This window comes from Gouania willdenowi, chromosome 20, assembly GCF_900634775.1.
Source record: "Gouania willdenowi chromosome 20, fGouWil2.1, whole genome shotgun sequence".
Taxonomy (NCBI): domain Eukaryota; kingdom Metazoa; phylum Chordata; class Actinopteri; order Blenniiformes; family Gobiesocidae; genus Gouania; species Gouania willdenowi.
In genome coordinates this window covers 1,242,045-1,269,877 of record NC_041063.1, presented here as the reverse complement: position 1 = coordinate 1,269,877, position 27,833 = coordinate 1,242,045, and the positions used below count along the sequence as shown (strand labels likewise).

The 27,833-nt window shown below is 40.0% G+C and overlaps 1 protein-coding gene across 7 annotated transcripts in view; it reads left to right on the top strand.

The window, feature by feature from the left end:
• LOC114454183 (cyclin-Y) overlaps positions 1-27,833 on the top strand; it is an 83,368-nt gene extending 55,535 nt beyond the window's left edge. For 5 of the 7 annotated variants that reach the window (XM_028434445.1, XM_028434444.1, XM_028434449.1 and 2 more), the window contains 7 exons: positions 1,524-1,624; positions 1,717-1,752; positions 4,490-4,547; positions 4,718-4,837; positions 12,415-12,581; positions 23,636-23,798; positions 26,564-27,833. In XM_028434445.1, coding sequence (XP_028290246.1) covers positions 1,524-1,624; positions 1,717-1,752; positions 4,490-4,547; positions 4,718-4,837; positions 12,415-12,581; positions 23,636-23,798; positions 26,564-26,680 — 762 coding nt within the window. In that variant the 3' untranslated portion in view covers positions 26,681-27,833. The remainder of the gene's footprint in view (positions 1-1,523; positions 1,625-1,716; positions 1,753-4,489; positions 4,548-4,717; positions 4,838-12,414; positions 12,582-23,635; positions 23,799-26,563) is intronic. The other 2 variants (XM_028434451.1, XM_028434450.1) reach the window with 1 other exon arrangement.

Here is a 27,833-nt window from a genome sequence, read left to right as displayed (position 1 = left end):
TGGGCTGTTTTAGGCTGCACTTGGCCAAAAAAAAAAACCTTTCTGATTCTGATACTATGAGCTTGGGACGGGTTCGAACGCTGCGCAGTAAATAAACAGTCAGGTGATGTGTTTCGATTAGCGTGAGAAAGACCCACGTACCGTGTAGTAGTGTCACACGGAGCTGCTTAGTTTAGACTAGTAAATAAAGCTGATATTAAAGCAACTCTCATCGGATCAATGCATGCACGGATATGGCTGGTTGAAGCGGGTTCATGCTTAAAGAGACGTCGGCTTCATTCGGTTCAGACGTGTTCTGTTGTCATGTTTGAGAAATTTCCAAGTGCTCCCGCTTAACTCGGTTAAACTCAGATATCAGAATTTTTAACTCTGAAAGGCTGAGTTGAAAATTCTGAGTTGCCTTGAACGTAGCATTACTTGTTCCTCAGTCAGCTCGCTTCTTGATTGGTTACATTACGTTCCACGTCACCGATCACACGTCCATGAATCGTGAGTCGTCTGCTTACGCACGCATGCACGCACGCGCACACACACACGAGGAGTTTTTATCGTAAATTTTGAATACGTTTAATATTCACGATTGTCGTCCCTGACCCATTTCAAGCAGATTATTGAGACAAATTTACTGAGTCCTAACACACCACAGTATCTTCTGATTGGATGATCATATAAAACATAAGATAATCTGTCCTTGGTCGGGAAAGGGAACACACACGGCTTGATTATCTTTATGTGTGTACCCCACTTTAGTTTGATGTTTGTTACAGATGTAGTTTTAACAAAAAATGCATTTTCATCCCCTCCTGTGTTTTTGAAGCTACTTAAAGTGATACGCAACCCATCACATGAATGCACCTTAGATAATGGTAAATAGTGTTGATTTATATAGCTCTTTATCCCTACACTTAGGTAGTCTCAAATCGCTTTACAATACACTTCGACCTATAGACAGGTATTGACTGGGATCGAAGCCCCAACCTCTTGATCAGAAGACGACCCCTCTACCATCTGAGCCCTTCTAAAGCTGAACAAAACATTACTAATTTGTGTAAGAAATGTTTTTGGAGTCATGATTATTAACTTTTAGCTTCTAATGCTCATAACATATTTTTTACTAGTGGGATTCACAATTTTGGAGATTTCAGCCAATTTGCTTGTGCATCTTTCAGTTTAGCTGTCTTTGTATTTTGGGTTGAGTATTCCTTTAAATGTATCGGCCACCCCAGAACCCTTAAAATAAAATATATAAAAGTAAATTATCAATAATAGAATTTATTATTAAGAAAGAAAACAAGTGTTGGTTTGATGATAGAAATGTTTTCAGTGGAAAAAGGTTGTTTTCAGTCGTGTTAGTGCCTGTAGCATCGTTAGCTGTGACGGAGGACAGAGTGAGCTCGGGGGCAGCAGGTGCTCCACTTCCTGAACCGTCCTCACCAGGAGGCCGTTGTCTGGTCTGTGTGTGACGCAAATAGAAATTGACCCGTGTGTGTGTGTGTTTTCTTTAATGGAATGTATATGAACAGCATCATTCTGGCACCGTGAGGCGAAAGTACAGCTCGTGTTCCACAATATTCATCGACGACAGCACTGTCAGTCAACCCAACCTCAAATACACAATCAAATGGTAACTAACTGAGCTGCATTCAATGATTAAATATGGTCAAAGTGAAGCTGAAAATGTTGATTTCTTTCCATGTTGTTGTTGTTGTTTTACAGTGTAGCCCTAGCGATATACTATCACATAAAAAACAGGTAAGATAAAGTATTTTTCTTTTTTAATTCAATTCTTTTAGTTTTTAAATGAAGCTGAAATTACTCTTTGAAGGACTGTAAACTTCTAGACACACATGCACTGGTGCCTGGAAGCAAAAACAAACATCACAAGTGGCCAAAACCAGTTTTATGAGTTTCTTTTTTACTACCAGTAAAAACTACACTTATTGCATCATATTTGCCAAAATAATTTATTGATAAATTAAGATCAAGACTCAGAACTGCATCAGTTTCGTATTTAAAATTCAATGTCTCATTGTTCACATTCATAAAAATAGGTTGTGGTTAGAGAGTGTGTGCATTTTATGGACTCTAATGTTATTAATAATAATTGTAACCAATCGTCTAATGCACAATAACTTTAATTATAAAAGAGCTTTTTTATAATAATAAATAAATGAATGAAAAGTCGAGACAGTCTGACCATTAATGTACTATGACATCGATGCTTTTAAGTTCTTTTAGGGGTTCTCAAAGTTTTTCTATTTTGCCCCCCTTGAAGAATAAAACATTTTTAGGCCCCCCCACCCCAACCTGCTATCACAGCTACATTTTTGCAAAATTTGCTAAAAAATTTACCCTTTATTGAAAAAGGTAAAAATGGGCACTTCTTCTTTGAAACTCATGAAAATAACAAATAATGTACAATCACATATTTTAGAACAGTATTAATAAAGTTATTTGAGTGCAAAGAATTTAAATATTTTTTGATTATTCATGCTCAATGTTCAGCAAGGCCGTGCATTGCCGTGAATCTGGTCTTACGATACAATTCACGATTCACATCGCGATATCAGTAATTACAAATTTCACCTTTACAAGTACAAGATGGTATGAAATACAATTTATTTCATTTTTTTATACTTACAAGAACAAGTAAATAGTAACTAACTCTAATTCAAGCACAAATATCAAAAGGCAAATGTATTTGTAAAGTGCATTTCATACACAAGGCAACTCAATGTGCTTTACATGATCAAAAAGTGCAACAGAAAACATTCAACGGCTTAAAATCTAGTCGGCAGCAAAAAACATTTAAAATCATCAACAAACAGATTACATCAACAACATGACCATAAATCTCTTTCTCAATCATACACAGTAGAGAAAAAAAGTGCCTTTAACTTTGATTTAAAAATGTTCACGTGATGCTGACTTCAGCTCTGCTGCAGTTTGTTCCACTTCTTTGCAGCATAACAACTAAAAGCAGCATCACCATGGTTACTGTGAGCTCTAGGCTCCACTATCTGACCTGTGTTCATAGATCTCAGAGACCTGCTGGGTTCATACCTGACTAACATCTCACTGATGTATTCTGGACCAAACCCATTCACAGATTTATAACCAGCAGCAGAACTTTACAGTCTCCTCTGAGGCTGACTGGGAGCCAGTGTAAAGACTTTAAAACTGGACTAATGTGTTCTGACCTCTTTGTTCTGGTTCAGACCTGAGCTGCAGCGTTCTGAACCAGCTGTAGATGTTTGATGAAGACCATTACAATAGTCCAGTCTGCTGGAGATAAAAGCATGGACCAGTTTCTCCTGATCTTTCTGAGTCATTAAACCTTTTACTCTGGAGATGTTCTTTAGGTGGTAGAAGATGTTTTTGTGATAGATTTGATCTGATGCTGAATGTAAGATCTGAGTCAATCAGAACACCAAGGTTTTTGACTTGGTCTTTAGCTTTTAAAGATCGAGACTCTAGATAATTGCTGACAGCAGTCCTCTTTTCCTTTTTACCAAAGACAATCACCTCCATCTTGTCATGGTTTAGTTGAAGGAAGTTTTCACTCATCCAGCAGTTTACTTTTTCTAAACAGTCACACAACACCTCAATGGGACCATGGTCATCTGGGTTCAGTGATAGATATAGTTGTGTGTCATCTGCGTAGCTCTGATAATCAACCTTACAGTTCTGTAAAAACAAGTGGAATGTTTATCAAACTGTCAAATTACATTTTTCAAAATAGTTTAACTTCTGATTCTACATCAGATTCTGGTTCTGTTAAATTCTCAAATTCTTAAAAAATACAAAGTAACCACATTCATCTATAAAAGTGCCCAGTATGTTTTATGAAAATAAAGTGCATTTAACTTTCAGCTAAAATGCATAGAGGAGTGAGGTAGATTAATAAGGTCTGATGTGGTTCACTGACAGTTACCGGGCATTTACATGCTATGCATACAGTATGTTTAGCGCAATTATTATTATTTTTGTTTAAAAACATAATTAAAAAGATCTATATGGACATTTTTTGGGTCAATACGATATTTGCGTAAATAAATATTGCGATATTTGTTACACCCTTATTTGGGAACCACTGCTTTCCGAAGTGTTTGCCTTTAATTTCAAAAGCCTAAGTATTTAGCCAACACTTTAAACTAAACCAACGTGGTCTGTAGCCTTCACCTGACTGACAATTTTGAAGAATGGTTTAAATGCCAGAAATGCTCTGATTTTTAGAACTTTGTCAGGAGCATTCTGCTGCTAAATGGAAGTTGGAATTGAAAACTAAATAAAGTCACACGGTGTTGGCTGACCATTAATTGTTTAAAGGCGTGTTCAAATGAATAATAGGTAAGTGTGAAAGCAAAAAGACTCAGATGTGTTAAGTGATCATGTGGTTGCAGTAAAAATATGGAAAAAAACAATTTCCATGTTTTATTATAATTTCTTCCATGCACTCATGATGTGACTTTTTACTTTGTGATTTCAGGGACGTTGATGGTAGAATGGTGTTAGACATTTTTGATGAAAAACTACATCCGCTCTCGGTAAGTACCGTACTCACTTTAACACAACTTTTCATCCTGTACAAGTTGTACATCAGTCAGAGTTCATCAGTAGGACAAGCAATAGGCTCATCATGTGAATGAAATAACATGGAGATCTCCAGTGTGTTTTTTGAGATTTTTATTTTTTGTTGTCATTTGGTTTGTTGTAGAAATCCGAGGTTCCAGCAGATTACGACAAACACGATCCAGAGCAGAAGCAGATCTATCGCTTTGTGAGGACGCTGTTCAGCGCAGCGCAGCTCACTGCGGAGTGTGCCATCGTCACTTTGGTACGCACATCGTGAAACTCTCACGTATTTTTATTTTCAGGCGTGCAACACAATAAACTATTTTTTTTTTCGTGCTTCTAGGAACAAATTTCAAAGTGATGTATTTCATTTGGAAGTTAGTTCCCTAAGTCTGAATCTGTAAATAAGGTTCCAAAATGAAATAAATATTACATCTGTTTGAAAATCATTGTGGGTAGCATAAAACAACTTTACAAAATTATATGAACTTACATCTTCTATGACTGTGCTTCAGTTATGAGGTGTTGTTAACAACCAGCAAACATAAAATCTTTCCATTGGGTCCTGAGAGGCTCAGCTGATGGGAGGAAAAATACACTTGTGTGTGGCGTCCTGCCTTAATTACGTCTGTTTACCCACAAAGTAAATAGTGAGGGTGGAGCTCAAATTGCAGGAGTAGTGGAGGGGCAGTTATTCCTCTTATGACATCATAAACGGAACAAACTCCAACTTGCCTGTTTGAGCACACTTTCCACAACATATAGAGCAAACCAGGGATGGTGGAATCATACATTTTCACTTTTGGAGATTAACTCACTGCCTTTGATGTACATATACGGCATTTCAAATCTGAACGTTCACTGCCATTGACGAATATGTACGTCGACTATGTTTTATCACAGGGGTTGCGAGGAAGCACTGTGGCAGAGGTCTCCCATTATATAGAAGACTTCTACTGTGGTGTAGTCACCAACTCCTGCCCTGTAGATGGCAGCACTGCACTTTGGGTTGAGAAATTAGTGATGGTTATAAACTGCACAGAAGGAGGTGAAGAGATTATGAGGGAGAAAATGGAAAAAAGAGTGTAAGATGGTAGATTTAAAGCAGCGCACACTTGGAGCAGAGCATGTGTGGATCTAGGAGGACTATTAGGAATGTGTCAGTCGTGTTAAAAGACATTCAACAAGCGTGAGACTCAGAGCGTTTCACGATGCCGCATTTCATTGTGCAACCAAACATGTTCCTTTACTGTGCAAATGACAACAAACACTTTGAATCAAAAGCCCAGTCTCAGTGTTGATTTATTGTTTGATAGAAGGAACCAATGTTCAGATGTTTGAGGTGTCACTAAAGCTGAAAACATTAGCCTCAAAGACAATGTTCTGCTTGATAGTTTTTTTTTTTTTTTTTTTTCACAAAAAGCCTGATTTCTCAGCTTTCGGGTCAAAAATTGACATTTTCTGTGAAACTTACTGATATTCAACTGCTGATTACAGAAGAACGAAACATATTTTTTTATGATGAAAGTAAAGAGTCTATTCTTTCAGAATCTGGTTTCAGATTATACATAGTCATAGTAAAAAATGTTCTGTGGGTCTTAAAATATCAGTGAACATGCTCTAAAATGGCTGGCAGCGAGGGGGGTTTATGTTGTGAAAATAGCTGGCAGGCAATGAGTTAATACTGAGGCTATGGAGATGCATATAACTGTTTTAAAACATTAAAAAGTGACATTTGCATAGTATGGGACCTTTAAAATATATGGGATTAAACGTTGATCCAAGCAGCACAAAGGATATCCTTAGCAGTCACAGATCAATGTGTGTCTCCTTTTTCCTCACTTTGTGTCCCAGTACAGGAGGAAAGTTTTTTTTTTTTGTGCACAGAGCAACATGAAACCAATAGGACTGACACTCTTATGGTTGTAGCTGCAGGTGATCTCTTGGAAACAAAAATCCTTGTTTAAGACTCTCAAATGCACAGCTTGACAAATGTTGCGCCTCTCAGTTCCCACAGAGCAAAAAATAAAAAGATGCTGGCAAGCAGCCAGGAGTTAAATTGAGCTTTTGGCTGTTGGAGGATGAAGTTATCTCAGCTGACACAGCCAACAGTAGAGCAGAGAGGAGATAAAAGCAGCCAGGCAGTTATTACATCATAGAGAAGGAGGGAGTTTTCTCCAGGGGATGGAATAGACCCGTTCAGCATGTGCTCTCAGCAAAAATCCAGTCAAATTGGATTTTTAGCCCTGGAACAAGGAAAGGGAGCATGTATGAACTACAGCGTTGTTGGTCAGATTGTGAATAAAGGTGATTCACTAATGTGTCTTTATCTCAACTGATAGCTCTGATCTCACAGTAAAGAGGAAAACAAACAGCTTTTGTTAGAATAGAGTGAAATTATTCTGTAGTTGTTCAAACCTGAGAAGCATCAGAGAGACACTCAATCAAGTCAATAGAAAAACAAGCACTCAGGGCCCTTTAAAATTCATTTGTTTTTTTTCCAAATTCCATGTTTTCCACGTTACTTTTTTAAATTCAGTTTTTTTTTTTTTTAAATATTATCCAATTTTTTCAAAAAATATTACTTTTTAACTCCTGTGAGGAAACAGAATACATACTAATAAAAAAGAAAACCATAATTAAACATAAACGTAAGAAATAAGAAAATAAGTAATATTAAAGGTCACATGTCATGCTTTTTTTCATCATCTCCATTTGTTCCAAGAACCCCAAAAACATAGTATTTGAGGTTTATTTTCCCAAACTCGCCTGTTTTCCAGAGTTTCAGCCTCTAAAAAGTCACTTTCTGAGCAACTCTACACAAACAGGCTGATTTGTGGCCTACTTATGCATATTCATGAGTGGGCGTGTCTATCGATGGGACACTGACTTCCTCCTCGCCACGTGGTGACGTAGGGCCAGAGGACAGCCCGCCCTCCTCCCACCCACTCCGTAGCCGAGCTCATGCTCAATGCACACATTCGTGGGCGTGTCTGTTTACATGTCAATCAAGGCAGAGAGCTTCCTGGAGGCGCGGCTTCTCCAGCTCAGTGGAATTCGTCATCAAAGTGGGAACGCGTCATCAAATTGTAGCGAGGTGTTTGTGTTCACCCTGTAGTAAGAAAGAGCAAACCATCCTCTAACTAACGATTGAAGGAATCAATGATAAAAAGACTTTGTATGTGTATGAAGCCATAATACAACTTTATTATGCTCTTATTATAGAAGAGTCCCTGTCCATCTGTCTCCAGTTTGTGTTTTTTAAAAAATTCAACAATCTCAACTCAAGCGTCTGTCGCATTGGAGGCTTGAAGCTTGAAATCTCAAAACGTGCTGCGTCCGCCGCACGTAAAGCTACAAAATGCGCCACACAGGAGGCACGGGACGCACAGCGGGACCTCTTGACGCTCCGAGAAGCGTGTCCACCATATATTGTCTATGTACACCTGACGCGTTTGGTGTGAACGCGCCATTAACGTCACCTGATTTTCCCTCAGGAATCAATGGTTTACTGAATCTGATCAGGTTTATTGATTGTTTTGATCAACTGAATTTAAATTAACCTAATGAGCGGCAGGGTTGGAGTCCATTAGAATTGTAATTAATTACAATTATGGCACAATTGTAATTGTAATTTTCATAAAATGTTGCTGTCGTAATCGTAAATAAATTGTAATTGAGTTCAGATAATTGATTTTGTAATTGTAATTGCCATGAAAATTCTATAAGAAAAGGTCAATTATAATTTAACGCATAACTGGGGAACCATGTTACAGTTTGACACACATGTACATATAAAGCTTTCTCACATTTTACCATTTACATAAAAAATTAATCTAGGGGTACACTGACACAAAACGTATCAGACGACCACACCATAATTATTAAAACCTATATTTTCATTGATTAGGAAGCCTAACAATGTAACCAATAGATAGGAAATAAATTAGATGATGGATATTTGTATTCAGTGTATTTACAGCTGATTTAGGACCTGTTTTCATTAGAGATTTATTTATTTATTCAGTTTATTTCCGACATGGTTACATTCACTTTTTTTTTTTTTTTTTTTTGTACATGCCGAAAAAGGAGACGAGAGAAGCAGTTTGCTTATCCGGGTCCCGTCCCCTGTTTTACCATCGCAAATTTACATGGGTTTACATGTCTCTCTGGTCAAACATTCTTGATTTCTTCTGAACGTCCATCTGTAGTCAGTGTTGTCCTCTCTATCTTTGTTTGCGTTGGCCTTGTTCCCTGCCAGACGTTGTTAGCATTCCTCCAGTTCAAGAATAGTTCCTCTTTCGAAGGTGTTTGGAAGGTTTTTCCCTTTTCATCCACAATGTCACCTTGTTTTGTCTCTACATCAAGGGTAATCCAGCTGTTGTTAGTTCCATTGGCAGTGTTGTATCCTCCACTGTCTGATGATGGGATCAGATCCAACTTGTATAAACACATCACTACATCCCAGTTCACAAGCAAGGCAGTATTTTAATGTAATATATCTTAGTTCATAAGCATGTTTCTAACTGCTGTTGTTAGTTTTATTGGCAGTGTTGTATTTTCCACTGTTAGATTTAACTTGTATAAACACATTATTATATCCCAGCTCATAAGCAAGGCCGTAATTTCATTGTATAAAAAAAAACGTGTTTCTAACTGCACATATGACAATAAACACTTTGAATTTAAATTTAATGTAATCCTTAATCACCCCACCACCTAGTAATTGAAATGAATAAATGACAGACCTTTTTTACTCTTGGTTTCACATTTAAATCGGTCTCCGTAAAATAATCACAGTCTGAGTTTTGTTTCCAGTGTTTATATAAATCTGGGTCCATATCCATGATTACCATCAGTAGTGTTGTTGTTTAGGTGGATCCTTCATATTTTCCCAAGTTGTCCATCGTTTTGATAAGAACTGGTTTTCCGTCCTCTTCTTCCAGGATGTAAATCCTGCAGTTTTTTGACCAAGTCTTGACAATCTTTCCTTCTTTTTTTATTTGACGTGCCTTCCATGCAATGCTTGCATTTTGTTTCGTCAGGTTTTCATTGATGTACACCTTCGTTCCCTTGAGTTTATTTCTTTGCTTGAGTATTTCTCCTTTGAATTTTATATTCGTGAAGGTTATTTTTACAGCTCTGGTATCATTTCTCTTTGGCAGGAGATGGCAGGAGTTGATGTTGTCAGGGTTCAGGACAATGTCCTTCGACTTCAGGAAGTCAATGACCTGTTGTTCAATCGATTTTGTTTCTTCGTCACTCCTGGGTTTTATCTTTAGGCCTGTGATGATGACATCTTTCTCTCTTTCCTTTTGTTCCAGCTGTTCAACCCTCGCGTTCAACAATTTTATCTCTTCAGCATTTCTTTCATTCTTTTCTTTCAGTACCTTTGTTTCGCTTTGTAGTCTTTCCAGTGAGTTTTCCAGCGTCTTTTCCAACGACTTTATCTCGGCAGATAGGTTTTGTAGACCCTCGCGTATCATCTCCTTGACCTCTTCCAAACCGGAATTGGGTTCTGAAGGGCCTCCCTGCGGTTTTTTCACCATTTTCCTTCAGTCTTGGGCCCAGTTTTTCAGGCTGTTCAGGCTGTTCAGCTGTAGCCAGCTGTAGCCAGCTGTAGCCAAGGTCGTGTTATCGGAGCAAACGAAAACACGTCTGCTCTCTCCAAAGACCAGAGAAGAGAATGCTAACAGAAGGCTAACACAACAGGAAGGTTAACTTATATTAGGTTATTTATTTTAGGCTCAGTAATTGTGATTAATTGTAATCAAAATGTATTAAATGAGAACATAATTTAAAACAATACAAATTACATACAAGATTATTGATTGATCAGTTATTTAACATTGTGCTTTTTTGATTTATTTGGTATATGTATATGAGTTGTTCAATGTGTATTAAGTTTAGTATTTAAAAGGCAGACTTTGCATTTGTTAGATTTTTGCACTTGATCTCAATCTGTCTTTATTGATAAACTGTCTGTCCGTGAGGTTGTTTATATCTGATTGTCTCGTTGTTTAAGTAATCACAATCAGAAGTACTTTATTTATCTCAGGGGGAAATTACCTGTGTTACAGATGCTCAAGAAATATTACAAAATAAAAAAATAATTAATAATTAATACAAAATAAAAATAATAAACACGAAAGAAAGAGAAAGAAAAACGTACATAATTTAGTTTAAAAGTTTTAATTAAATAAGGATTAAATAGTAAGTGTACACATTACAGTAGAAAAAAATGAAACAAGATTCATAATAATATGAACAAACAATCAAAGCTGTCAGGTTATAGTGATGAATTAAAGCTTATTTTGTTCTTTAGATAGGTTTGAAATCAGATCGAAAAAATGAAATGATCGGTTTGAATTATGTTTTGTAAGAATATATTTTGTTTATGGATAATTAATATAAGGGCTATTGGATATTTAGTATAACGATATATAATTATAGTATGTCAAAAGAAACAATTCATGAATACTATTTCACTTTAACAGAACCAACACTGTCCCACATTTGTAAGGAATATATTTATAGTTTTATTTTTTAGATCATCTAGTGATAGAAGTGATCACCAGACTTTAACCCTCTGGCTTCATTGTGGTGGAACAAAAAACAAACACCACCTCCTCCTTTTTTTTCTGTTGTGCTGTTTATATTGTGAGTTGAGCAGCATGAGGTCCAGCCATTAAATCACACAGGCTGTCGTCTCCGTTTGCTGAATGGTTCCACGGCAGAAAGCGGCCAACCACGGCCTGCAGGCACTAATCCCAGCCCAGCACGACTCGTCCAATTAGAGCCTGATGTAGTGTCGGCGCAGGCTGCAAAATGACACCATCAAACAACAACAACCTGTCCTCCTCTCTTTAGCTTTGTCTCACCCTCTGGATCTCATTGTGGGTCACATGACACCAGAGCCATGCTCATCTAGCGACCACTGGTGTTTTATGAAACGCTGAATGGCTCATTATAGTGTGAGCGCTGCTGCTGAGATGCTTCAGTCACTATAAACAGTCACTTTAATGAACCAGATAATTAATCACAGCAGAGCCACACGTGTGATTGTCTTATCCAAGGGCCACATTATCACTATAATATATAATATAATGAGCAATCTAAACAACTGTCCAGGAAAGAACAAAGGCTTTTGTGTCTTCGTTTGTTGTCTTTTTGTGATTTTGTTAATTAAGGTTGTGTGTTTTTGGATTTTATTTCTCAGTCATTGTTTTTTAAAGTTTTTTCTTTATTAGTTTTTTTTTCTGTCATTGTCTGAATTTTAGTTGTCATTTTTTGTGTTTTTGGAGTTGATTGTTTTTTTTTTTTTGGAATTTTGTCTATTTGGACTCCTTTTGTTTGTGTAATACATTAAACAAATTATCTTTTTGTGTTACAGTATATAGTAGTCGTTTTGTGGGTTTTGTAGTATTCAAAATCAATGTTTTTAATTGCCCATTGTGTGTTCTTGTAATTTTGCATATGTTTCTGTCATTTTCTGAATATTTGTTGTGATTTTGTGTGTCTTTGGAGTCATTTGTATATTTGCTGTTGTGTTTCTCTGTTGTTGTTGTTGTTGTGTGTGTCGGATTTTTTTTTGTGCATTTTTGGAATCTTTTTGTGTGTTTGTTGTGGAAACATCTGTCAAATTTTGTCTAGAAATTTGATAATATTCTCATTGTTTATAAAAAGTTGATTTCCTTGAATAAATTGATTTATTACCATTCAAATGATAATTGATAATGCATAATTAGATTTAAGCTTCACAACATGGTCTCGCACACTTTTGTTATACGTCTATGACTCTAAAATAGTAACCATACGTAACGTGTATCTTTGTCTCAGGTGTACCTGGAAAGACTTCTGACCTACGCTGAGATCGACATCTGTCCCGCCAACTGGAAGCGTATTGTGTTGGGCGCCATCCTCCTGGCCTCCAAAGTCTGGGACGACCAGGCCGTCTGGAATGTGGACTACTGCCAAATTCTCAAAGATATCACAGTGGAGGACATGTAAGTGTCTGAAATAATGGTGACAATCCCACGCCACGCAAGCAACCTAGACACTTCTCTTCAGCACTAAAAGAGGAATTTCACTCACTAGTGGCTAATACATTAGGTTAGCGTTAGCTGCTGAATTAGCTAGTTTCCTTTATGCATTAAGGCTTATATCCAACAAGATTCAGCTTTAACGGTCTGACCTATACAGCTCCCAATTTAATAGCATCTGATCTTTCCAACTGCAAAATACCTGTAGCGCATGCATTTGCCTTCAAGAAACTAGAAATATTTATTTTGAAATTCAGCCCATTTTTGCTTTCTTTTTTAAACCATTTTTCTGCAATTACACCAAATTTGCCATATTTGAACATATTTTCATCACTTTTCTTGCCATATTTTTGCTCCTTTTAATGCATTTTTGCTACATTACTCCCATTTCTGCTACTTCTTTTAGATCATCTACTTCATCAAATTCCAATGCCTTTTAACACATTGCATATGTTGCATATGTTGACCCATTATTGTCATGTTTAACTTCTTTTCATCATATTCCATGCTTGTTTGTTTGCCAATTTGACCACATTAATGATTTGTCATGCCAATTATTTGCCAGTTTAAACTATAATTGTTCCTACTTTTTTTGCCACTTTTAACCCTTTTTACTACCTTTTCTGTCTGTTCTTGGCCACTCTAATTTTAAAATCTTATTTCATTATCTTTTTCACCATTTTAGACCTTTTCAGGGCTCTACACTAACTTTTCCAGTTGGTCACACCAGCACAGAATTTGGTCGCACCCTTTTTTTGATTGGGGGTAGTGTACAGCATAGACATACATGCTGATGAACAGTTGACTTACCTGGAGTACCGTAGTTTTGTTTGAAGTAAAGATTGACAATGACAAGTTTTTTTGCAACAAGCAGTGGCTGAAATAACAGGTCATTTATTTCATATAATTTCAAAAGAAGACGTCACAATTTTTTTTTAAATAACGGCAAAGCATAACAACAGGTTACATGTATTCTGTTTTTTTTATTTTGCAGAAAGGCTGTACTTGAATTAAGTTAACAGTAACATAACCAACTCAGCATCTGCATTGTTTCACCCTATGTAATTAAATTCAGAGGGTCCAGCTCTGATAGTGGGGTCTCCTAACCCTCTTCCCTGGTCAGGGGTCTGTAACCTTTACTCGACAAGGAACCATTTAACCTCATCTCACCTGGATTTAATTCCTCCTGGAGCCAAAAATACCTTCTCAATGAAGACAATACAGTGTATTACATTATATACAGTTAAAATTATATAGAATAATATTTGATTTAATTTGATGTGATTTATATTGATCATGTAAATGACAACTTAAAAACAGTTTAAAATAAAAATAAATTGACATCAAGAAATAAAACAGTATCTTTCATCTTCAAATTCTTACACATCTCAGTTTACATGAAATCCGACGTTGCACATCCTTGAACCTGATCTGCAGAGATATTTGAGGAACACACACACGTAGTGTGTAGTAGTGTAGTAGTAATGCAATGGTTTAAGTCATACTTGGAGGAGCGAAGCTATTTTGTAAGCATTGGAAACTTTGAATCTGACAGATTACCAATGTCCTGTGGGGTTCCTCAGGGATCTGTTCTTGGACCCCTTCTGTTTAACCTTTACATGCTTCCTTTAGGACAAATTTTACAGAACTGTAAGGTTGATTATCAGAGCTATGCAGATGACACACAACTATATCTATCACTGAACCCAGATGACTATGGTCCCATTGAGATGTTGTGTGACTGCTTAGAAAAAGTAAACTGCTGGATGAGTGAAAACTTCCTTCAACTAAACCATGACAAGACGGAGGTGATTGTCTTTGGTAACAAGGAAAAGAGGACTGCTGTCAGCAAGTATCTTGAGTCTCGATCTTTAAAAGCTAAAGACCAAGTCAAAAACCTTGGTGTTCTGATTGACTCAGATCTTACATTCAGCAGTCAGATCAAATCTATCACAAAAACAGCCTTCTACCACTTAAAGAACATCTCCAGAGTGAAAGGTTTAATGGCTCAGAAAGATCAGGAGAAACTGGTCCATGCTTTTATCTCCAGCAGACTGGACTATTGTAATGGTCTTCTGACAGGAATCCCCCAAAAGAGCATCAAACAGCTACAGCTGGTTCAGAACGCTGCAGCTCGGGTCTTAACCAGAACAAAGAGGTCAGAGCACATTACTCCAGTTTTAAAGTCTTTACACTGGCTCCCAGTCAGCCTCAGAATAGACTTTAAAGTTCTGCTGCTGGTGTATAAATCTGTGAATGGGTTTGGTCCAGAATACATCAGTGACATGTTAGTCAGGTATGAACCCAGCAGGTCTCTCAGATCTATGGACACAGATCAGATAGTGGAGCCCAGAGTTCACAGTAAACATGGTGATGCTGCTTTTAGTTGTTATGCTGCAAAGAAGTGGAACAAACTGCCAGCGGAGCTGAAGTCAGCATCCAATGTGAACATTTTTAAATCAAAGTTAAAGGCACTTTTTTTCTCTACTGCATATGATTGAGAGAGAGATTTTTGGTCATGTTGTTGATGTAATGATGATTTTACTGATGATTTTAATTGATTTTACTGATGATTTTAATTGTTCTTATTGATTTAAATGTTCTTATTGATTTTAAACAATTGAATGTTTTATCATGTAAAGCACATTGAGTTGCCTTGAGTATGAAATGCGCTATATAAATAAATTTGCCTTGCCTTGCCTTGCCTTGCCTAGTGTCACACACAGCTGCTTAGTTTAGACTAGTAAATAAAGCTGATATTAAAGCAACTCTCATCGGATTATTGCATGCGCACGCACGGATATGGCTGGTTGAAACGGGTTCATGCTTAAAGAGACGTTGGGTTTATGCTTAAAGAGACGTTGGCTTCATTCGGTTCAGACGTGTTCTGTTGTGTCATGTTTGAGAAATTTCCAAGTGCTCTCGCTTAACTCGTCTTGAACACAGCATTACTTGTTCCTCAGTCAGCTCGCTTCTTGATTGGTTACATTCCATTCCACGTCACCAATCGCATGCACGCACGCACACACACACAGTGAAATTCCTTGCTTTTATAGAGAGATAATAACAAACAAATTAATTTCTGAACATTTGTGGAAAAATACAAGTACAGCATTCGTTGTTTCTGGTGGATGTATGCTTTTATCGAGATTCGAGATATTTTGAGTTTTCTATTTCGGCGTGAGTAACCCAGACTTTTCCCCTAAACAATCCACTGTCTGGCCATCCACCTTTGTATGATTGGCCGAAATAGCAGCCACATACACCCTGAGGGTGGAAGTAGTCCTGTTTTTGTCAAAAACTGACTGCAGGAAATGCAGTATTGCCACCACTAAACATGTCCCCGGCACCTTGTTGTTAGAGTGACACCACTCCACAAATAGCCTCCACCTGTTAGCGTAAAGTGCCCTGGTGAATGGTGCTCGACAGTTTAAAATTGTGTGGGCAACTGCCCTATCGCAGGATGCCAAAAGTGGGTCCACGACTAAAGGGGCCACAAGAACAGCCTCAGATGACCCGGACTCGGGTGCCATATGCGGCCGTTGACCTGAGACAGGAGGTCTTTCCTCTCCGGAAGACGCCACTGTATACCCGCAGGAGTTTGAGCAACAGCGGGAACCATGGTCTTCCTGGCCAGCATGGGGCAACCAGAAGAAGGCAGAGACCTGTGAAGCATTGCTGGTATGAGGGGGAGTGGAGGAGATGCATAAAGTAGGCCGTCTGGCCAGGTGTGCGCCAGGGCGTCCCGCCCGAGGGGTCTGGTCTCTTTTATCAGAGAGGGCAGTGAGTTGCTGGTGAGTTGCTGCCTCTGAGGCAAAGAGGTCCACTGCTGCTCTGCCAAACGTGGCCCATATCACAGCCACCACCTCGGGGTGAAGTCTCCACTCCCTGGATGGAGGCTTCTGACAGGAGAGGAGATCCATGGCAGTGTTCCCGAGACCAGGAACATGCATTGCCTGGAGGCTCAGGAAGTTGGGGTAAGCCCACGTGAGGAGCCGGTGTGCCACCCGCAGACACGTCAGAGATCTGGTGCCGCCCTGGTGGTTGATATGGTACACAGCTGAGATATTGTCTGACCGGATGAGGACATGCCGATCTTTCAGAACATTGAGAAAGTGCCTGATCGCCAGGAATACAGCCTGAAGTTCCAACCCATTTATGTGCTGCCGCTTCTGCTGGGCACTCCACAGGCCCCTGACAGTCCTGGACTGCCACACAGCACCCCAACTCATAAGAGAGGCGTCCGTCTCGACAACCTCCCGGCGGGAGGCTACCCTCCCCATGGGTACACCCGACATTAAGTATTTCTTCCTCCAGGGTCGGAGGGTAAGGAAACACTGGGCAGACACCCTGACCACCTTGTGCCGGTGGCAGCTGGGGTCTAAATGCAGGCTGCTCATCCACACCTGAAACGGGCACAGTGTTAGAAGCCCCAGTGGTACGACCATGGATGCCGAGGCCAACTTCCCCATGAGTCGCAGGACCAGGCCATACTGCAGGAGGGCGCCATGCTGGAAACACCGTAGAAAGCCTAGGATGGCGGAGACTCGCTCTGGAGAGAGGGAGGCCCGCATTACTGAGAAATCCAGCACAAGCCCCAAGTACCTCACCACCTGGCTGGGTACGAGGTTGCTCTTGGCATAATTCACCTTGAGGCCTAGATTGCCTACGTGACTGAGAAGAGCAGCAGTGTCCCTCAACACCTGCTCCAGAGTCGGGGAAATGACGAGCCAGTTGTCCAGATAGGGGAGTATTGAAACTCCGCTGGCCTGTAACGGTGACAGAGCAGCTCCCACACACCGGGTAAATATTCGAGGGGCCAGGGATAGCCCAAATGGCAGAACCCTGAACTGATAAACCGTGTCCATGTACATGAAACGAAGGAACGGTCTGTGATGAGGGGCAATGGGAACATGAAAGTAAGCATCTTTCAGATCAACCGTCACCAACCAGTCTCCTGCTGAGACAGTCCAAAGGACATCTGCTACATGCAGCATATGGAAGGGGAGATTTTTGAGAAACTGCTTCAACCCCCTCAAGTCCAGGATTGGGCGAAATCCGCCCTCATTTTTGGGCACAAGAAAACCCGCTGAGGCAAGCCTCCGGTTCCACGAGCTCGATGGCACCCTTCCCCAGAAGGGTGACTACCTCGTGACGTAGCACAAGGGATTTTATGGGTTTTCTGACCACAGTGTGTTTGATCCCGCTGAATGTAGGGGGCCAGCGTCGGAACTGTAATGTGTAACCTCTGGATAGCGTGGACACTACCCAAGGGTCTGTGGTCTGCTCTTCCCAGCAAAGGAGCTGCTCTAGGGAAAAGAGTCAGACGACCGGCTCCTGAGGTTCAGATTCCGTCCCCCTTGCCCCTTGGGGCTCTAGGGGGGCGGCGACTTGGTGCAGAACCCCTTGGCCTCTGTGCAGACGGACGTGTGGCTTCACGGCGTTGCCGATTTCCTGGCACTGTGACCTGCAGGCCCTTGGGCTGCCCAGACGGATGAGCAGTCGGCCGTAGATATGGGTGATCTGCACCCATTCCTGCCAAATGTCCCTGCCTAGGAGGGGCATGGGGAGCCTGGCGCAAACTGGCAAACTGCTGCCTCGCTTGGCCAGCCTGCACGCTACGCTCCAAGGCCTGCAATGCCGCTGGGCCAAAGGTCCAGCCCGGCACAACCGGAAGAGAATGCAATGTTCTGCGACATGGCTCGGATAGAGGGGACTTTGCCAGCCAGATCTGGCGACGAGTCAGCGTTATCGTCGACATTAGCCTGCCCGTCGTGACCGTCCTCTGCCTGAAGGTGGGCCATGCAGGAGAGACACAAATGGCAGTCCATTCTTCTCCAATTCTTCCTTAATATTAATTAATATTATTCATTTTATTGATAATATTATGATATAAATAATAATTACACAAATTATTATTATATAAAAATAATATTTATGATAATTATATTAATTATATACAAATAATAATTAAATTAATAATAGTTATATTGATAACCGCCAAACTGCAGCGGCTTCAATGATGGAACTTCACTCAGGCCAGCGAGCGCACCAGCCTGGAGTGATCAAACTGTGCTCCCAGTGAATCTAACTGGAGCAACACCACAAAACGCAGCTTGCACACTGCCGCGGTGATGCAACGCAGCCGCTCAACATGCACACTCAAAACACCGGCCGCCGCTTAGCTGCAACGTGCCGGGAGGTCCGCTAACGATGCATTGTTTAGGCATGGCAAGGCAAGGCAAATTTATTTGTATAGCGCATTTCATACTCAAGGCAACTCAATGTGCTTTACATGATAGAACATTTAAAATCATCAGTAAAATCAATTAAAATCATCAGTAAAATCATCATGACATCAACAGCATGACCAAAAATCTCTCTCTCAGTCATATGCAGTAGAGAAAAAATGTGCCTTTAACTTTGATTTAAAAATGTTCACATGTGATGCTGACTTCAGCTCTGCTGGCAGTTTGTTCCACTTCTTTGCAGCATAACAACTAAAAGCAGCATCCCCATGTTTACTGTGAGTTCTGGGCTCCACTATATGACCTGTGTTCATAGTTCTGAGAGACCTGGTGGGTTTATACCTGACTAACATGTCACTGATGTATTCTGGACCAAACCCATTCACAGATTTATACACCAGCAGCAGAACTTTGAAGTCTGTTCTGAGGCTGACTGGGAGCCAGTGTAAAGACTTTAAAACTGGAGTAATGTGTTCTGACCTCTTTGTTCTGGTTAAGACCCGAGCTGTAGCTGTTTGATGCTCTTTTGGGGGATTCCAGTCAGAAGACCATTACAATAGTCCAGTCTGCTGGAGATAAAAGCAGTTTCTCCTGATCTTTCTGAGCCATTAAACCTTTCACTCTGGAGATGTTCTTTAGGTGGTTGAAGCTGGTTTTGTGATAGATTTGATCTGACTGCTGAATGTAAGATCTGAGTCAATCAGAACACCAAGGTTTTTGACTTGGTCTTTATCTTTTAAAGATCGAGACTCTAGATACTTGCTGACAGTAGTCCTCTTTTCCTTGTTACCAAAGACAATCACCTCCATCTTGTCATGGTTTAGTTGAAGGAAGTTTTCACTCATCCAGCAGTTTACTTTTTCTAAACAGTCACACAACACCTCAATGGGACCATAGTCATCTGGGTTCAGTGATAGATATAGTTGTGTGTCATCTGCAGAGCTCTGATAATCAACCTTACAGTTCTGTAAAATTTGTCCTAAAGGAAGCATATAAAGGCTAAACAGAAGAGGTCCAAGAACAGAGCCCTGAGGAACCCCACAGGACATTGGTAATCTGTCAGATTCAAAGTTTCTAATGCTTACAAAATAGCTTTGCTCCTCCAAGTATGACTTAAACCATTGCATTATTTTTCCATTTAGTCCAACCCATGTTTGCACTGTGCAACAAAATTGTATGATCTACAGTGTCAAATGCAGCACCAATAGAATGAGAACAGATACTTTTCCTGAATCAGTGTTCAACTTTATGTCATTGATCACTTTGATCAGATCAGTTTCAGTGCTGTAATGAGAACGAAAACCTGACTAAAATTTATCAAATATTTTGTTGAATGTTAAGAATTGACTCAGTTGATTGAAGACCACCTTCTCAATGATCTTGGCCATGAATGGAAGGTTGCTGATTGGTCTATAGTTAGCCAGTATAGAGGCATCCAGTGTTCTCTTTTTAAACAGAGGTTTCACAGCAGCTACTTTCAGGGATTTTGGTACGGTGCCTGATTGGAATGAGCAGTTAATTATCTGACACAAATCAGTGACAATTGACTTTACAACAGTTTTAAAGAAGTTTGAGGGTATTGTGTCACGGCAACATGTTGATGGATTCAGCTGCTGAACAGTCTCCTCTATTGTTTTTGGGTTCACTGTAATAAACTCTAACATTGTAGTTGACTCATCCTTCAGTGGTTGAAGCTGTTCAAGCTTTTTGTGATTTTGCTGGTTTGTTCTGATGTTTGACCTTATTGATTGTATTTTTTCATTGAAATATACAGCAAATTCATTGCATTTTCCAGCTGACAGTAATTCAGGGGCTATCTGATCTGGGGGGGTTGTGAGCTTTTCAAATACAGAAAACAACGTGCGAGAGTTGTTGACATTTTTGGCAATAATTTCAGAAAAGTATTGCTGCCTTGCTTTGAACAAGCCATCATTGACTTTTCGCAGACTTATTTTGTATAGTTCTAGATGAATTTGGAGTTTTGTTGATCTCCATTTACGCTCAGCTCTTCTACAGTCAGATTTCAAATTCTGCATTATCTCAGTCCTCCTCCAAGGTGTTTTCTGTGTGTTTGGTTTTCTCTTAGTTTTGATTGGAGCCACCACATCTATGACATTACAGACTTTTCTATTATACTCATCCAGAAGATCATCAACTGTCTCAGCACTCAATGTTGGTGTCATTGCTATGGCTTCCATAAACTGTGCACTTGTGTTGTCATTTATGTACCTTTTCTTTAAACACACATAACTAGGGGAAACAGATGTTACAGTCTCTAGGTAAAAAAAGACACAGAAATGATCAGATAGAGCTAAGTCTCTTACATCAACAGCAGAGATATCAACACCTTTAGAGATAACCAGATCCAAAGTGTGACCTTGAGTGTGTGTCGGACCAGTCACATGTTGTGTAAGTATCCATTAAAGCATACAGTTCTTTGGCAGTATTGTCCATGTTATTGTCTACATGAATATTTAAGTCACCTGTTATTATTAAAAAGTTGTATTCAGTGCATACAACTGACAGTAGTTCAGCAAACTCATCCATGTATTCTCCAGAATATTTTGGGGGTCTATAAAAGACTAAAAACAGAACTCTTGAATCACCCTTCAGTTAGAATGACATATATTCAAAGGAGATAAAATCCCCAAAAGTTATTTCTTTGCACTGAAATATTGATTTAAAAATGGCAGCAACTCCACCACCTTTCCTGTAAGTACGACACTTATTGAAATAAATAAAGTCTTGTGGTGCACTTTCATTGAGAATAGTATTACTGATACCATCATTCAACCACGTTTCATTAAGAAATAAAAAGTCCAAGTGATGTGTCAAAATAAAATCATTAATTATTAGTGACTTGTTAACAAGAGATCTAACATTAAGAAGAGCTAATTTTAAAGACTTTACTGGAGACACTGGTGGACTCTTTGAATGACATGTTATAGGAGTCACATTTTTATCTCTATAAAGCTTTTTGCTTTTCTTTAATTTCACAATTTTACCTGTGTTACCTGTCACCACAGGAATTAAAGAAGCTGCATTAACTCCATAAGGCCCTGACTTTTTCTGGTTGTTCCTAAAAATAGAGCTATTGCAGTCTAGACCCAGCACACATCAGAACTGTGTCGCTCTAAGATGAACACAGCTGGCCTGAGAAGAAGAGTGATCCTGGGTCTGATATCGTCGAGGAGGGATGGGTGGTGCTGATTGGTTCTTAAGAGGAGATAAGATGGGACCGTGGTGGGGTAAAGGGTGGGGTGTTAGTCTTGTGCCAGCCAGAACCAGCTCGTTCATCTGGGCAGTTAAATCTAAGAAGGCAGGGGTAGGAAAGAAGCTGGATGAGGTGGAAGTAGGTGAATTTTGGGGTGAAGCAGGTGGGTCCTGAGATGTGGGGGTTGGGTTGACCTTTTCATATTGGCGATTTTTATTTTTTGCTGGAAGCTCATCGACTCCATGTTCTTTCCTTGTTGTTTTGTTCTCCGATGGTACATGTTGTCCTCTGTCTTTATCAGAACTGATAGCAGTGTGACTGGTGAAGTAAAACAAGTTGGATGTGAAGAGTTTTACTCCAGCCTTGTTTAGACACAGTCCATCTGCTCTAAAAAGATGATGACGTTCCCAAAAAATAGGAAATTTTTTTATAAAATTTAGTGAAATGGCAGCACAAGCCGAAGACAGAAATTTATTCAAAGAGTAAATCCTTGAGAATTTCAGATCTCTTTTGCGGACTGGAGGTATCGGGCCACTGATGAACACTTTAGGCTGTAAACAGCTCACAGTTTTTAGCAGATGGGTGAAATCCTGCTTTAACACCTCAGACTCCTCCTTGGCTAAGTCATTTAACCCAAAATGAATCACAACATTTTTCAAATGTGGGTAATCTGCAACGATATGCAAGATTTTGTCAGCCAGGTCTGATACTGTGTCATTAGGTAAGCAGATCACTTTCACGTTGCTGCTAAACATCTTCTGAGCATCTTTAACAGAAACGTCTCCCACTATCAGTGTGTGAGGTTGTTGCTTTGGCCTACCATGTCACTTTTGTTTTCCTGAAGCACTTTCAGTCTTTGCAGTTCCAGAAGGTTGTGTGTTGACCTCATTAGAGCCAGATCCTAGGTCATTCAGCAGTGGGGCAAATCGCCATTTTCAGAAAAAAATATTTATGAGTTTTCGTCCACATTTCCCAGCCTTAGAAAAAAGTTAGAATTACTGCGTAATGCTTTGGTTGGTTTGTGGCTTCAGTGGAATATTTAATCATTTATTTCTAAGATAAGAAACAATCTTTCCTGCACATTTCAATCATCTAAACAATTAGTTTTGTTTCTATACATGCAACATCGATCAATGATTATTAAGGCAAATTTGGATGCAGAGGAGGCTAAATTTAGCTCCTGTTTCTGCGTGCTTCTAAATGTGTGTGGGTGTGGAAGAAGAAGAGATGGATGGATGGGTTTGTTGGATGCACTGCTGAGGTGCTGAGAGATGAGGGTGGATGTCAACACGCAGAGCTGTCAGTTCTGATCCAATACATGAGAAAAGCATTTTAATGAGATGTGATTAACACCCCTTCCATAGCTTCCATAGCTTCCACTGTGGTGTCTGTGGGTGGAAGTGGTGATTCACACAGAGCCTTTGGATCCCACTGTGAGGCCATAGATTAACTCTGTTGTCTCCTTTTTGCTCAAGCATTAAATATTAATGCATTGTTTGAAACGTAACCAAACGTTTGTGTTGGATTTTAAAAAGCGTCCCTCCTTGTGTTTGAAGGAACGAGCTGGAGCGTCAGTTCCTGGAGCTGCTGCAGTTCAACATCAACGTGCCGTCCAGCGTCTACGCCAAGTATTACTTTGACCTGCGCTCCTTAGCGGAGGCCAACAACCTCAGCTTACCCCTGGAACCTCTCAGCAGGGACAAGGCTCGCAAACTGGAGGTGAAACACACTGTGCAGTCTTTGTAGAACATTCTAAAAAAGTAAATTGGTTAGTCTAACACTAAATTAGTGCGGCCGCAGGATGTGAACAATGAGCCGAGGTCATTTGGATAATTAGCGTTAGCTTCACACAACGCTGATGCTAGTTTGTCTGCAGGGTGAAGGACAGGACGCTGCTGCTGTGTAATTAACCTCAGTGAATATCAGCTGCTGCTGAGTCATTTTTCCTCAAACATGCTGAGTCATCCTTCCACAAACATCACTGATTGAGTTCTTAGTCAACATATGCAGTGAAATACTATCCTTAGTAATCCTTCACATCACGCATCAAACTCAAGGCCTGGGGGCCAAATCCCTCCCATTAATGCAGGGGTGTCAAACTTATTTTAGTTCAGGGGCCAAATATGAACCAGTTTGATCACAAGTGGGCCGCAGGTTTTAGGTGGAAAAACCAACCAAGTTATAAATTATATATAAAATATGGAAGCCATCAACAATATCTAAACAACAAGTGACAGATTCTTAAATGTCCTTCATTTATTTATTTATTTTGACCAATTTTTAATTAATTTGGGGAGATTTTGTGGAATAAAATAGTTCTTTCAACAACAATTTGAAACTGATTAAAGCTAGGGTAGGTGATTTTCTCCAGATACACTTTTCAAGTTTTTGGTTGAAACTGTCTTTATGTCCTGACAGAAATTAAGATCGTATGTGCTCTGAAGAAGGAACAAAGAAAATCCATCATTTGTAGCAGCTGTAAATCTGTAATAACTTTGACCAATGGAAAAAAAAACAAATCACGTCTCTCTGTCTTCCTGCTCATTCTTGATCCATCACATGCACGAGCTCACACAGAAAGCGCGTCACCGCTGACAGTTAAAACAGAGTTTTTGGTTACGTTTTTTTAACATACATAATGGTAAATTTTATTGTTTACTTATTGCTGAATGAGACATGAGACAACGTAGTTTCTACACAATACAAACGATGAGCTGAGCTCCTCTACTGCAGCAGCTTGCAGCCGTCGGGGAGGCTACATTCAAAATTATGCTAGCTTTTGAAAATCACCTACCCTACCTTTAATTTTCACTTTCTCCTGTGGGTTAAATTGAATGCTCTGAAGGACTATATTTGGCACCTGGGCCTTGATTTTCACATGTGCTTTAGAGCATCCAATGTGGCCTGCAGGAGGATGTAAAAATGACAGAAAACATGAATCATTGTGTAAATTACCAAATAAATCAGTTGTAGATATCTCAGCTCCTCCAAATACAGAAATGCAATAACACTGAGCAATAATTGTGTTGCTCACAGTTTCCCCTTTGATTGTATCATATGATGGCTGTCATTTTTTATTTCAATTGTTTGAAAGAACTCATATTTTCCAAAATCCTGCAATTTCTCTAAATTACAGGTGAAGATGAAGCAGGGACTGATATGTCACTGATTGCTTGGATATTGTTTGTTTCTTACGTACTTACTTAACATACTATTTATATCTGGAAGTGCAAACTAGGGGTTGAACGACTACATCATTTTAAAGGTCGACTTTATGTGCATACTAGTCGTGTTGACGACGTCACCAAGAGCTGAAGCTGAGCCGAGTGGCAGCCAAGTACCGGCGTTGTGCAAAAATCTGTGACCGCAGGTGGTGACAATTCCAACCCCTGCGGCTTCTCGGCAGACATTTACTCCCCTTACAACACGTTTGTAATTTTTCTCCAGTCTGTATTTACTTCACACACTGGAGCGTCATGTTTAAGGGGGGGTAAATAGCTCCTTAATAGCTTCCTTCACCGAAGCTAGTGTTGTGCCAAAGTCTGTGACCCGAAAAAATCTGTGACCGCTGCGGCTTCTCTGCGGTAGAGAAGAAGAGTGCTAAACCTCTTTGTAGCTATTCAGGAGCTATTTACTCCCCCTTAAACATGACGCTCTGGTGGGTGAAGTAAATGCAGACTGGAGAAAAATTACATACGTGTTTAAGGGGGAGTAAATGTACGCCGATAAGCCGCAGGAGTGGAACTGTCGCCACCTGCGGTCACAGATTTTTTCGGGTCACAGATTTTGGTACAACAGCGGTCTTTCGCCGCTAAAGGAGCTTCCGTCCTGCGTTACTGATGTTTTCCAGATCTGCTTAATACACAGACATGTTACCACTACAGCTAACGTTAGCATGTATATTAGCCGTAGTATCTGCCTACCAGCTGCAGTTTGAGCACAAACCAGGAAGGAGCGAGAAACACTGTATGTTGTGGTGCCTTGCTGTGCAGGGGTACTAGGACCCTCATTTGCTGTGTTGCGCTGCCATCTTGGGCAAAAGTCAGGTACTGCGACTAGTCGATGTTACGTGGACAGAGTCGCGAGACAACACTAAAGTCGACTAATCGACGAGTGTGTTCAGCCCCTAGTGCAAACTGGTAATACAGTCGTACCTTTTTATATTTGTGACTTTATCTCACTTTGGATGAATCATGTTCCTAAAAAGTTGGGAAACGATGCCTCTTTAAGGCACTTTAGGGGCTTTTTGTCCTTTACTTGAGGTGTTTTTTTGGTTGTTTTTTGTTTTACACGCCCTAGTTTTATGCGATCTCGCAAAAGTTTGTTAATTTGACTTTAGGGGCTTCGTAAATATGAAAGAATAGTGATATTTAATGTATACATGTTGGTAATTAGAAATGTCATTTTTTTAAATTTTATTCTGAATACAGTTTATAAATCTGATTGGCTGTGTCTTACTCGTGATGTTTGGGGTTTTTTTTCAGGCCATCGCACGTTTGTGTGACGACAAATACAAACACTTAAGGAAACTAGCCAAGAAGCGGTCGGTGAGCGCCGACAACCTGGCCGTGGTGCGGTGGTGTCCGGCCGTTATTTCCTAACGCACACGTCTGCACTGGATTGGTTGGTTTGGTGAGCTGGAAAACCAGGGCAGGATCAACGTCTGTCTCAAACACACACACACACACACACACACACACACACACACACACACACACACACACACACACACACACACACACACACACACGCAAACATACACACACACCCTGACGAGTGTGATTGCACTTTCTCTGGTTGTTGTACATAAAGAGGTGGAAGTGGCCGCTTTCTCAGAACCAAACAAACATGCAGTGACTGTGACACGGAAACGCAGACTCGTCTGTTTGTGGGGAAAAGAACGATCATAATCTACAAGAGGAATAAACAGGACTCTGGTGACAGCTGGTGATGATGGAGGACGTTTGGATTCATTTGCTTACTGTGAGAGAATCTTCTGATGTGGAACTAGAAAAGCTCAGATGCTTTGTGGGAAGTTTGTCCATATTCCAGGACCACATATCAGCGACCATCTTTGTGGGGACCTCACATGCAAACTTCTCGTTCCAGATTCAGGGCCATTTGTTACCAACCACATGAAGCAATATTATTCCTGCATTTCATTGTTTGAAGCACACACACACACACACACACACACACACACACACACACACACACACACACACACACACACACACACACACACACACACACACACACACACACACACACACACACACACAGAGAGAGCGAGCGTGTCTGATACGAGCCGTGCCGTAGAGCTTCATTCATCTCTTTTCACTGCCATTGTCCCGACCTGTGGTGCCTGTAATACGCTCTGTAAACACACAACGAGGACCAGGACTCAGACTTTACACACTACGTACTAAATCATAAATTGTATAACTTTTTGGTAAATAGTCTTTGTCTAGTGTAAATACTGCACCAGTGTGCAAAAAAAATCTGTAGACTGAATTGTAAGAAAACAGCAGAGCAATGTGATTATTTATATGGAATGAGTTTCTACTGTACAGCAGAGGGCAGTACATACAGTACGTCTGATTCTCTGTTTCTACCACAAATCAATGTCAGCAGAGTGGTGAAGTATTAACATTTAAATGATGGACCCCTGTTTTTGTTTGCACTGCGGGAAATGCCATTTTATGTGTCCCATGTTGTATAAGATATAAGAGTAATAAACATCTGGCTCTTTTA